Consider the following 13,039-nt stretch of genomic DNA (forward strand, 5'->3'; position numbering starts at 1 on the left):
CATTTTAATTGCTTTTAATATAGGGTAGATACAAAACTACTGTCAAATTGAAGTAAAAAGTTTGCTCAACACTTGGCTCTTTGGCTGAAAGTAACTTACCGTATTTGCCAGGAAGCCCTGGCTCGGGTTTTGAGGGCGAAAAAGTTGGCAACAGTAGCTGCTGCTGCTGCCTATTGACCCAGTTAGTTACTGCTTGTAGGCCCCTTAAATGCTGCTCATATAGTATTTATCTTCAGAATTGAAACGGTGGTTTAACTTCATTGGAATCGAGTTGAATGTTTTGCTCGTTCTTTGGCAGTGTTTGCTTTTTCAATAACGTTTAATAACTCTTTGACCAATGTGATTGTTGTTGTTGTTGTCACAGGTGTTGGCCCATAGGAGATGTTGGGATTTTATTTTAAAATTTTTTTTATCGATTTTGGCTCTGGTTTTGCTGCTGTTTCTGCACCTTTTGCTTTGCTTTAAGAGTTAGATTAAATACGGCTTGGCAATAGACATTTATGTTTGGCTATATATTAAGCTCTGTTTTTGCTACTAGATTGGTTTTAAATGCACTTCATTAAGGGTAGGGGACTTTTAAGACTAGGTACACACACGCACACTCACTCAACACTGACACACAAGTTAATTCACAATAAACAGATTTTCATTTAATTGGCTGCGTTGCATTTGGCTTTCTTATCGTTTGCTTTAATTGATTAAGTTATATGGTTTTTATTTTGTTGTTGCTGCAGAACGGTTTTTCTTGCAATTTTCTTCATCAACAGCTTTCGTGCAGGTTTCCGCCCGAACTGAAAAACACGTCCGCACTGTGCCACGAGCCAGGAGAACCTAAAAATCAGTACACATATTGGCCCATAGACCTAGACTCGGCTTGCTAAAATGCTCTCTCATAAAGACGCGCGCTCTCTTGCGCTCTCTCTTTGCATTGCTCTCTCTCTCTCTGTTTTGTTCTTGCGCCGTCGCATCACCCACGCGGCATCCTGTGACATTTACAATGTCACAGAGAGCAAAACAAGAGAGCGGGCGAGAGCGTGCACAAAAGTTTATGGCATGTCTGTGAGAACTGTAATTCGAGTGTGACCGCGAGTGTGTGGTGGGCGAAAGGGTGTATGCGGGGGGGAGCGGCAAGGGGGCTGGCTTGCCGACAATAATTTGTTTTCATTTTGTTCTTGCTTTGGGGTAACTCCTTTGGGGCTCGCTCTTCTGATTTTTTAGTGATGTGATAAATATGAATGTTTTGTTGCTCAATTTCGCACGGTCTGGGCTGCGTTATGCCATAAAGTACAGGGTATGCGACAGAGTCAAGGTCAGTTGACGATAAGCATTGTGAGCTACAACCCAATGATATGAAAGTTAAATAAAATAAAAAAAAAAGTTTAAAGTAATTGAAATCAACATTTTTCTGACAATTGTTACACATGACGAAGGCTGATAAAAACTTGATAATAATTGGTCATCAAGAGTTCCTTTGTGTGAATGAACTTATTGTTGCTCCCTAATAGAGGGCACTGTTATTTTGTGATCAAGTGTGTAACGCATGGGAGACGTCTAAAATTATGTGGACTTTAAGAAGTGACGCACAAAAAAAAAAACTGTCAGGCAACTAACATGAGCATTATCAGGTACATAAGCAAATATATTCCAAATTTAAGAATTAATTTATTCTCAAAAAAATTAGTTTCATTTATCTAAGTCTTAAGAATATATATATTTTTTTTGTACGTTGCTAAATGCTCATGTATTTGTGAGCTTTGAAAGCTCATAAGAAAAATTGATATCCTGCTGTTAGATTTTTAACATTTAGTTGAAAGTAAGTTATAGAAACCAAAAATAATTTAATTGTAGCACAATAGAGCCTATTCGACACTCACAAGTTACCTTCAATATCCACATTGATAAATTCTTTAAAGTTCATAAACATTTTTGGCATTCTGCTGTCAGATATTTAACATTGAGTTGCAAGGAGGATGTAAGCACAACATTAATTTGTGCTCATGTATTTGTGAATTTTTAAAGCTCACAAAAGAAATTGGTTTTCTGCTGTTAGACATTTAACATTTAGTTGAAAGGAGGATGTAGACAACTAAAGTAATTCAACTGCCTGGCAAAGAAAAGCTTAATGTCAACAGATGTATTCGAAACTTATAAATGTATCTTTTGCCTAATGCTCATGTATTAGTAAGTTTTCAAAAAAGGTTTCTGTTTGCATGTGAGGTGTGAGTGCGAAAGTACTTGAGCCTGGTTGGCTCGTCGTAATAAGTGGTTGCCATGTGCTCATCAATCACAGCCTTGGCCATATCATTAGGCCTCGCAACTTTGTCGACTCGTCTGAACAATCCGCACAGCTGTCTGTGGCGCTTCGGATATCACAATCATCAGGTGACCGACCGCCCAGCGGTGCCATTCGCTCATTACGGGCGCGTGTCTGCGACTCATTGACTGCCAAGTGGATGGGCGCCCCCATTGAGCTGTTCGGAGTCAATTGTTGACGTAGTCAAGCGGGCTAAGGAGCAGCGGCTGTTAGATTTGGACTCATCGCAGCTTTGAAGTTTCCTAATCACAGGGAGCAGAGTTTTTTGGTAGCCATCAAATTATTTGTGGTGCAGTTGTTTATTATGCTACTGTGTGCTGGGTAATGCTTTTGGCTTAGGCTATTATTATGTGGCTAGGTAAAGAAACGTGGCGACAGACGTTGCGGATAGTCCAGTAGATGCTCGTTGTCTCTGTCCCTATCACTCTCCCGCTCTCGCTCCCGCTCCCGTTCCCGCTCGCGCTGCCTTTGTCTCTCGCGGTTAATCTCCGCCTGGCAGGGATCCGCAGTGGGTGACGATACATGCAGCGGATGGTCACGTGGCCAGGCCAGACGATCGGGTGTGTCATCATCATAGTACTGATCGCTGTCGTGGCCGTACGAGTCCGGATCCTCGCCGGAGCTGAGTCCATACAGCGGATGACCGCGTCCGCGTTGCGGGCCCTGAGCTGAAGGCTGCGAGCCCAACGGCGCGTAGCCCCCCCCATTGCGTCTGTTCAGCCAGATACGCTGCGGCGTTGTGGTTGGCTTCCTGGATAGGTAGCGACTCGGCTGCGGCGGATGGGCGTGTGCGCCGGCCTCATCGCTGCACTTGAGTCCACGCACAATGTTGTTCATGTAGATCGAATGCGGCAGCGGCTGTCGGAGCTTGGGCCTTGGCCTGGGCATGATCTGCTTGTTGCTCACATAAAAATCTTTCCGCTGCGGTGGAAACATGCCGATCCGCTGACGTGGCTTGGCGAACTGACCCTCATACAGAATGGGCTCCACATAGTTCTTGACAGGCTTGCGATAGCGGCTTCCCGGCGGCATAAGTCGCATATTGGCTATCAATCAAATAATGGAATATTCATTTGTTGTTTATCAAATCGTTTAGTTTAAGCTTTTTCACTTACCCGCCTCCTCAGGCGCTGAAAACTGTGGACAAAGATTCGTATCCTGATCTTCGGCATCCTCACAGTCTTCGCTCTCTGTATTATTGGTGAGAATATATTTAAATTTGAAAAATAAATTCAACTTACATCTACGTTTGAGCTTAATAAAGTTATTATTTAGCTATTAGAAATTATTTTTAGTCTATATAATGTTCAAAACTATGAACCGTACGAAAGTTTCTATTGATGATATAAATAATTCAAAATTCAAAATTTTCAAAATCGCCAAAAAAAATTCGTTTTTTTAATATCAGAAAATTTTTATGTTTTCTACTCTTAGAAAAAGACACTCAAGAACATTTTTACCGTAAATTTCGGAAAAATACCATAAAATTTAGAAAACAACTATATATATTTTTTAAGTTTCATTTTATGGCTATTTTTCTAAAAGTTGGGTGTTATTCAGTGTACTAATTTTAGAAATTTCTTCCAGTTGTGTTTACCCATTTTTCTACACGTGGCTTCATTCACTTTAGTAACAGGCTATATTTAATCTGACTGATATCCTAATCCATTCCTAATATATATATTTCGATATTTTACTGTAGATAGAAACGAATTAACGAAGAACTGATTGTTTTTGTTTTTAGAAAAATCATAAATCCCACAATTAGCTCAAATTGAAAAAAATATTGGGCAATTAACGTAAAATAAGTGCAATTAGTCGAAAGTTCTTACGACTTTCTCTAGAAGTCTACAAGGCAAGCATATTTTTGACCTTTAGTGGCGCCACCTACCTTCAGTTTCTTTGTCTTCTTCTTCTTCTTCTTCTTGGTTTGGTCTGCTCTCAGCGTTTTCCGTTGCGGTTTCCTCATCGTCGGATGCTTCGATGCACTCGGTTGTTGTTTCACCTTCTGTCGATGCTGTGGCCATCGCTTCCGGCCGCATTGTGGTGGACTTGGGACGTGTTCTCAGCTCGGCGGCCTCTGTGGTCAGAAATACCGGAAACGTATCACTGGGCTGCATGGTGCCATCCAATTTGATCGTCGGCTTATCCGGCACCCCTGCCAACTTGCCGCGCTGCTGCTTACGGCGCTTGCCGCGCAGGGACTTCAGCTGGTTGCGGCGGGTGTAGACGACGGTGGTGCTGCTGCTGCTCGGCACAGTTGTGGTTGGAATCTCGTCGAGCGCCAATATGGTGGGCAGCAGCTTGGTTGTTGTGGTGCTCGGCGTTGTTGTTGATGTTGTTGTCGTCCTGGCTGTGGTCCTTGTCGTACTCGTGGTGCGCTCTGTGGTGCTGGTTTCCGCTGGCCTGCTCGTTGTGGTTGGACTTGTACTTGTTGTTGTAGTTGTTGTTGTCTCCAGTTCCGTGGTGCTTGTGGCTGGGCTTGTGCTGGAGCTGTTGCTGTTGCTGTTGCTGCCTGGCTCTGGTCTTGGCGTCGATTTGTGCATCTTGGATCTGCACTTTTTGCGCCTGGGCTTCATAGCAGAGGGGCTGCTGGTGGTCGTGCTGCTGGTTGTTGTTGTCGGCTGTGCCATGCCCAGGGTGAAGTTAGTGCACGGATCGTGCCGCAGCAGAGGCGTGCGCAGCAAGACGACGCGCACAAAGCAGGGATGCTGCATGGGCAGCATGGGCCGGGCGCAGGGCTCCAGGCCCGACTGTAGCTGTATGGCCTCGTGGCAGGGTCGTCCATAGTCGCCGCACTCTTCGCTCTCGTCGAGGTCCTCGTCGAACAGGCTCAGCTGGGCGCTGCTGTCCTCGGGCAGGCTGTCCTCGCAGGGCACCGACGAGGCGAACAGCATGGGACTCGAGCGCTGGCTGCGTCCACTCAAATCGGCGCTGTCCACGCCCAAAATGTTCTGCATCATCTCCAGCATTTGCAGCTCGCGTTTGGGCAGCGCCGAGCTAAGGTCGGAATCATGCAATTTACTTTGACTTTAAGTTTGGCTAGTGTCAACTTACCCGATGGTCGCGCCACAGAGCAGCACCCACAGCAGCAGCAGCCACAGCAGCATCGATAAACTTGTTGGCGGCTTGGCAGTTTCCATGGAAATGTTGCCGCAGCTCGGTCAGCGTTTGGCTTTTGTTTTGTGTGGCGGCGGCGTTGGCGGCGTCTCAAATGCTCGGCGGCACACGTATCTGTCAGATACCGACTGCAGCTCGAATGCAGCTCGAACGCTGCGCTCTCACTTTCGGGCAATTGAGCTGCACCGACCCCCCTCTCCTCCGCCCCATACCTATCCCCGTGCCCCGGCCAGCTTGATTTTGGGCTGCCCAAAAATCATAGTTTCTGGTCAGCTTTCTCATTAGAACGTCTCCGATCGGCCCGTCCGTCTGTTTCAATCTTTGCTTTCGTTCGCTACGTGACCGCACAGTTTGCCAATTTTTCTTCTTGTTTTTTATTTTTATTTTATTTTTATGTTTTGCGTTTTTCTTCTTTTTTGGCTTGTTTACTTTTCCATGTGCTTTTCGCTGTTGTTTTATTTTTCCACTCGATTTATGTCTCGTTTTATTTTTTATTTTAATACCCTGTTGGTATCAAAAATGGGTATAATGTGTGTTACAGGCAGAAGGAACTTTATTGAACTTTATAACGTATATAGATTCTTGCTCAGAGCGCTGAGCTCAGTTGGTTTAGCCATGATTGTCTGTCTGTCTGTCCATCTATCTGTCTGTGTGACTGTCTATCTGTCTATCTGCCTGTCTGCCGATATGTCTATCTATCTGACTGTCTATCTGTCTCTCTGTCTATATGTCTATCTGTCTATCTGATTGTCTGTCTATATGTCTCTCTGACTGTCTATCTGTCTGTCTGTCTTTCTGTTCATCCGTTCATCTGTCTAACTTCAAGACCTACATATATCAAACTTTCTACGAATTCGATAAAAATCGATTACAGATTGCTCTTAATTTTGTATGCAGATTCTCGTTTAGAATAAGCAGTGAAAGTGAAATAACTTTGTAACATTGTAAAAAACTTATTTAAATTTTTTTTTAAATAATATGTTTTGTTTTGCGCTAGAAACGATCAGTACCTTGTGATATCTACCAGGCGAATAGCCAAGGGAAGGACTAGTAGGATTTGAAGGACTAGTATGCAACTTATGTGAACTTATTTTTGAAGTTATTGTTGGCCTTTGGTATTTGGCTCACATTCGGACGCCATATTTATGCACTGAAAATCTCATAAAGATTGGGCTGCAATCATTGGCTCGGCACGTTGTATAGGGTATATCCTAGTCGAGCAGACTAAGTCTTGGCGGACTAACTCTTAACTTGTGTTCTTGTTAGCATTAATGTTACATGTCAGTCGCCTTGTCTCAGCTTTGTGTTAATCACTTTTTAGCCACTCGTTCGCAGGGCGAGAGGGTGCTGCAATGGGTGGTAGAGCGTGGGAGGGGGAGGGGGAGGGGGTACTCACTGTTGTGTCTGAGTTTCGCTTTTTTAATCTATGTGCACACAAGTGTTTTTTTTTTCGTGGTGGGTGCTCTGTTGACTGACTAAGTAAATAATACCGTCAGACTGTTTGCGGTTTCGCATAGAACAACGACATTAACAACAACAACCACAACAACAACAAATTGCTGACTACACGTTTTTGTTGTTGCCAATTTCTCGCATTCTCGTGCAACATCCGCTCAATTTCAAAGCGTTCGAGTTGGTTTTAGATCATTGCTAATTCTAATTGTTCTTAATGGAGCTCGGAATTGGCATAGCTAATGATTGGTTTTAATTTTCTTTGCGGTTCGTGCTTTTGTGGTGCGAAATGAAGATTAGAGCTGAGACGGTCGAATCACTTTAGGCTATTGTAATTTGAGATGAATAAATGCTGCATTTTTATTGAAATTTAAGGTGGGCAATTGAAAAACGGTTGCGTATCTCAGGTAGCACAGGTTTCATTTATTTCATTCTGCTTTAGAAAATAATATAAGGAAAATAATAAATGCTATCCAATCTTATCAACGATGAGGAGTACATAATATAACTACCTGGAATCCTAGGCTATATCTTTGCTGAACGAACTCTTATAACTATGTAAGGTCCTAGCCAGGATCCTCACGTTTAGTTTTTAACTATAATTAAATATCTAAACAACAAGGCACTAAAACTCTTCCAAGTATAAGACTTTGGATATCAAAATTCTTTTCACAAGCCAAACATTTTAATCAACAATTAACTCTATGGCTCTACAGAAAGTCGACTTGTCATGCTGATAAGAATAATATTCTTTATGGAATCAATAAGACTTTTGAAAACATTTTAATTTTTGCAAGGCCATAAAGATAGCCCCAAAGAGTTAAGTTGATATATAACTTTTATATAATAACAAAGAATTATGATAGACGGGATGATATAGAAGCATAACACGTCTGCATGCTCGACGAAATGCTTATATCTTGAGGAATTAGAAAGTCCGTATAAGACCAAAATATATATATTCGGGTACTCTAAAATTGTAGGTGCGTTAAACAATGTTTAACCTCTGTAAGGATTAAGTTCTAATGATTCGCTTAAATGGAATGAAATATCGATTTCGTTTTAACATCTCAACAAGCGAATTATTTCGTTGAAAGGTAAAGAACCTAAGCTCAATAAGGGCTTTAAGTCTTTTTTTCTCAGACTTTCTGTACATTCCTTACTTTATTGTTGTTGTTGCTGAATGTTGCCCCCTCTGCCCATTGGGGACTCAATGTAGCTGCTGCTGTTGCCACATGCCGAGCTGTCAAGTTGTCACTGGAAAAATGTGTTAGACAAATGTGCTTCTCTCGTGGATTGAAGAGGTTCGCATAATATTTTAAGTGCAAACAAATACAACTGCAAATGCTGTACTGAAAAAAAAAATGTTGATTTAGCTACATAATATAAAGTTCAAAGATTTTCAAGGTTTATATGAGCCCAACTTCAAATGTTCTACATGTTTTTCAACCCTTTTAAAAGTATCATGTTTCTTGGCAATTTACAACGCGTGCTTGAAATTTATTCATACTTCCAACAAAATTGTGTCAACAATTTGATTTTCCTTTATGCATTTATTTTTCTCAATCCCATCAAGTTAACATGACAAATATGATTATGCCCTAACAAAGGGTATTCTAGTTTTGTGAGAAAATGTGTAACGCACTGGGAAAGCAAAAGTATTAAAATTCTTAACTAGTATTAACAGCCAAGTTCGTATAAATAGCTTCATCCGAATGCCTACGTTGAATGTTCTATACAAACTTATCTCACAGTTTAAAAAATAACTTGATAAGATTTATTGAATGTTTGTTAAACTAATTTTTTTTTTAATTTAAAAGTTTTATTTCTGATATACGTAAAAAAAAAATTATTATTACTGTTAATTAGGACTACTTTAGCTGCCTTGTGGACATGAGTTAAACATTTAGTTTATCTATAAAGAAACTTTTTGCTTTTAAATCATATGATTATAATTATGATATATTTTAATATATTTTTTGTCAATATACTTCTATAATTTCACTATATCTTAAAGCTCATTTATGTTAGATACGATCGACAAAGAAGTTACATAAGCCAAAGCTCGGCTGAAACCACAATATTTTAGCGTCATTTCACATTAGAGAAAGGATATTAACTCTTCTTCCAGCTACTCTTTCCTTTTGTGAATTAAATATTAAATAAACCCACCGACAGACGGACAACAAATAGGGTGCTCGAGTGGTATTCAACGAAAGAAGAACCGTGTCATGTTGATGGATTCGTTGTTGTCGCACTTGGTTCCAGAATTTGTTGTGCTCGCCCTTTAAGAAATGTTTTCATCCAGGCAACAGTTAAACACGCAACACGCTCAACAATGTTGACAAAGCGTATCCGTATCGGTGTCAAGGCGGCAAGGGGCGGGGCCAGCGACAAAGTCCTGACTAAGGACTTAACCAACCAACACGTGGCACAAAGACAGCTGTCTACAACGATAACAAAATACGCACTCGAATTTACATAAAAGCATGCGATACATTTTTATAGCCATATCCATTGTTGACTCGTGGCTATATTATGTTTACGATATCGCACATGTGGCATATAAATATAGAGCGACAAGGAACCGTTTACTTGACTGTGACTTGGGTAAAATACCCTGCAATTATTGGAATATCTTATCGTAGACAGTTTTTTGAAATAAATGAATACACATATATATAACAAGAATAATGGTGACAGCTTTAGGTGCTAAATTGATCAAGAGGCCGAACCATGAACAAAGAGCCAAGCCTCATACAAATCTGATGACATTTGACCAAGTTATGGGGTTATGTCCATAAAGGATATTTAAGGGGAACCATGTTCACATGAATTTGGACCAAGAATAATGTTGCCAGATTTAGATGCCAAATTGAATAGTTATATATGTATGTATTTATATATGAATGTGTGCATGTGTATATATATGCCTGCATGCATGAATTAATGAAGGCATGTTTGAATGTATGAATTTGTGTATGTGTTTATGTATGTATGAGTGTGTGAATGTGTATGTATGTGTGTGCGTGTGTGTATGTATGTATGTGCGTTTATATGTATGTCTGTAAATTGTCTTATAAAATACCAGTAGGAGACCAATTTTTTTAAGAAAACGTATTTATTACAGCTGCCCTCCTCCTCGATTCTCAAAAATTTAAGTAAGGCTTGCCGGCTTCTCCTATGAATTAGGCGCAGGCGGCTTCAACGTTGGACGCTGAGGAGCCGGAGGAGCACCAAGGGGGCGGAGCTGGAGGCGTATGTATGTAGGTATGTAGGTATGTAGGTATGTAGGTATGTAGGTATGTAGGTATGTAGGTATGTAGGTATGTAGGTATGTAGGTATGTAGGTATGTAGGTATGTAGGTATGTAGGTATGTATGTATGTATGTATGTATGTATGTATGTATGTATGTATGTATGTATGTATGTATGTATGTATGTATGTATGTATGTATGTATGTATGTATGTATGTATGTATGTATGTAGGTATGTAGGTATGTCGGTATGTAGGTATGTATGTATGTATGTATGCATGTATGTATGTATGTATGTATGTATGTATATATGTATGTATGTATGTATGTATGTATTTATGTATGTATGTATGTATGTATGTATGTATGTGTGTATGTATGTATGTATGTATGTATGTATATATGGTATGCATGTGTGTGTATGTATGTATTTTCACATGAATTTTGACCAAGAACAATGTTGCCAGTCCTTGCCCGTGGCACGCTTAAAATAAATTCTCTTAAGCCGATCATGTAAAAATGGTACATTAAAATATCCTATGTAGACATAGGCCGCCATAACTCGGTCAAATCACATCCGATTTACACGAGGGTCTTTGCTTATTTATTTTAAACGTAACAGGGGCAAGACAGGCGTAGTATTATTATATAAATAAAGTTTCTTGACCTCAAAACATGTATCCATTATTTAGTACTTCGTTTTTGTCATCTCGAATTTGTTATCGATCAACAAGATGAATTCTAAATTTCCGGATGAAGTGGAAAATTTTAATTTGGAAATTATATTGAGAGTACTTAGAGGATTTAAAGCTTTATATTTTACATGCTTATATGAGCAGCCATTTCCTAGATATAAAAACTCGTGTTTGATCGGAAGTCAACCTTTGAATTTGTTTTGAATATTATTCGGAGACGACGTCTCCAAAAGCCCCATTGCCTAGTCTTGGGATTAACTGTAGCTGTTGCTAGGAAAGTGTGTGTGTTTGCTAAATAATGTCGCGTGTGAGTCGTGACTTTGCAATTTGAGATGTGAGATGGGATTGTGTGAAATGAAGTTGACAAAATACAAATATTTGCCTGCCCATTGCTGCAGTCGCCGGTTGGCCAGTTTGGCCCGGTTCATTCCTGGTGATTCCCGCCGAGACACGGTTTCGCGGCCGTGTAATCCGTGATTGGATGGCAGGCTGCCGAATTGCGGTAAATGTAATTAAAGCTAATCAAAGCTTCAAGTGCCCCTAAACCCAAATCACAGACTTTTGCGGCTTATGTGAAACTTTTTATTTCATTTCATTTTCATGTATTTGTTTTTTTTTTGTTTTTTATGTTTTTTTTTTGCATGTTTTTGGTTTGTTTTTATGTTTAAATACTTATTAAAATTATTTTTGTTGCGGTGTGTTGTTGTTAGCTTCTGCTTGTTGTTGTTGTTGTTCATATGCGTGATGGTGTGTGTGTGTGTGTGTGAGTTTTTTTTATTTTAGTTTTTTTTTTGCTAAATGAAGTTTTTGCCATTTTTTTGAGATTTTCTTTTGTTCTGAATGCGACGGCAGCTAACTGTTACTATATACGTTAATATCTATAATATAGATGTAGGTCTATGCTTGTATGTGTGTGTGTATGCGTGTATGTATGTGTGTGTGTGAGCGTGTGAGTGTGTGAGTGTAAGTGTGTGATCTTTTCTGAGTGTTTATATCGGTCTTTCATATCATTTTCGCGTTGCTTATCATTTTGATCAAAGTATTTTCTTTAAGTTAGGAATGGAAAAAATACAAGCCATAATCGAAAAAAACTTTACAAATTACATTTAAAAAGTACAAAGAGAGCATTCTATGTGTATGCCATGTGTGTATGTGGGTGTGTGTGTGTGTGAGGGAGAGAGATAGATAGTTAGAGAGAGAGAGAGAGAGAGAGATTTAGAGAGATAGAGCTGGGAAGGGAGTTGGTGGGACCCAGCCTTCTTATTTACAATAATATTTATTCTCATAGCGCTGACAGAAGTCACAAATCAGATCGCAGCAACGTCCATTGCTGAATCGGCAGCGACAGTTCTCCATCTTCTTGAGGACGCTCGTGACATAGCCACGCCCACAGCACAAGTTCGCACAGTTGTCGGGATGCAGACACTGGCGATTCTTGGTGACCGAGCAGTAGTTGGGCGAGGTCTCCAAATAATAGAGCGTTGTGTATTGTTGTTGCTGTAAGGTAACACAGAGAGAAAGAGAGAGAGAATTTTAATTGAGAAAAGTGAGATTGAAAGGATTATCCATAATATAATGTTATTCCTTAATTGGAACTGGTTCCACTGGGCAGATTTTTTTATGATAATTCGTTCTATGTCCATTCAAAATACATTTTAAGACATTTAGTTTAGTTGCGTAAAAACAAAAGAGAAGTATTTGATCATATTTACAATTTTCTTGACTTTTACAACACTATATTCAATATTTATTTCAAATGGAAACTAAAACCCCTTGGAATCTAAATGCTTGAACCTGTTCTGTGAGGCTCTAGTGTTTCGTACCGATATATTTTGTGTTTTCTCAGTGTTGCGTAACGATATGTATTGTTCGAGCCAATTGCACCACAATGCGCCAGTGCTGCTCAACGACTCGTTAAGTTCTTATCGTTTGCTTAGAGCCGAGCACTTTGGCATGAAACTTACTTTCTTACGTCGCTGTTTTGGTTTTTTCATGCGACTCGCCGTGGTCTGGCGCGTGTTGCGCTGATTGGTGGGCTTGCGTATGGCCTGGTTATACTTCTGGCGCAACAGTGTGGCCGTAGAATTGAAATCAGCCATCTTCTTCCAGCAGGTCTTCGTCGAACAGGAGCCAGAGACGCCGTGGCACTTGCACTTGTCCTTCATCAGCGTGGAGACGGCCTCGATGCCAACCTGTTTTA

General features: G+C 40.3%; 3 protein-coding genes across 5 annotated transcripts in view; all 3 read right to left on the reverse strand.

Moving 5' to 3' along the window:
• Positions 1 to 786, reverse strand: part of Ndae1 (Na[+]-driven anion exchanger 1) — a 33,976-nt gene extending 33,190 nt beyond the window's left edge. The window contains exon 1 of one of the 2 annotated variants that reach the window (XM_064685927.1): positions 100 to 786. The gene's annotated coding sequence lies outside the window, so the exon portion shown is untranslated. The remainder of the gene's footprint in view (positions 1 to 99) is intronic. The other variant, XM_064685933.1, reaches the window with a different exon arrangement.
• Positions 787 to 2,668: 1,882 nt separating this feature from the next.
• On the reverse strand, positions 2,669 to 5,457 carry LOC135431028 (eukaryotic translation initiation factor 4 gamma). The gene is made up of 4 exons (XM_064685913.1): positions 5,372 to 5,457; positions 4,206 to 5,314; positions 3,430 to 3,504; positions 2,669 to 3,360 (listed from the first exon to the last, which is right to left on the reverse strand). Exons 1-4 carry the CDS (start codon positions 5,455 to 5,457, stop codon positions 2,669 to 2,671), a joined length of 1,962 nt encoding a protein of 653 aa, XP_064541983.1.
• A 5,987-nt stretch (positions 5,458 to 11,444) lies between these two features.
• Wnt4 (Wnt oncogene analog 4) overlaps positions 11,445 to 13,039 on the reverse strand; it is a 29,598-nt gene continuing 28,003 nt past the window's right edge. For both annotated transcript variants that reach the window (XM_064685945.1, XM_064685946.1), the window contains 2 exons: positions 12,804 to 13,031; positions 11,445 to 12,336 (listed from right to left, as the gene is read on the reverse strand). In XM_064685945.1, coding sequence (XP_064542015.1) covers positions 12,100 to 12,336; positions 12,804 to 13,031 — 465 coding nt within the window. In that variant the 3' untranslated portion in view covers positions 11,445 to 12,099. The remainder of the gene's footprint in view (positions 12,337 to 12,803; positions 13,032 to 13,039) is intronic.

Source organism: Drosophila montana, unplaced genomic scaffold (genome assembly GCF_035044405.1).
Source record: "Drosophila montana isolate Dmon_TW-CO22-7 unplaced genomic scaffold, ASM3504440v1 contig_3123_1, whole genome shotgun sequence".
In the NCBI taxonomy this organism is placed as follows: Eukaryota; Metazoa; Arthropoda; class Insecta; order Diptera; family Drosophilidae; genus Drosophila; species Drosophila montana.

Bases quoted from the DNA above. Each gene is read 5' to 3' on its own strand.
- LOC135431028 (XM_064685913.1), bottom strand. From the start codon at position 5,457: ATGGAAACTGCCAAGCCGCCAACAAGTTTATCGATGCTGCTGTGGCTG. The intron at 5,315-5,371 runs GTAAGTTGACAC...TTCCGACCTTAG, and splicing joins CTCTGTGGCGCGACCATCGG to CTCGGCGCTGCCCAAACGCG. The intron at 3,361-3,429 runs GTAAGTGAAAAA...TTTGATTGATAG, and splicing joins TTCAGCGCCTGAGGAGGCGG to CCAATATGCGACTTATGCCG.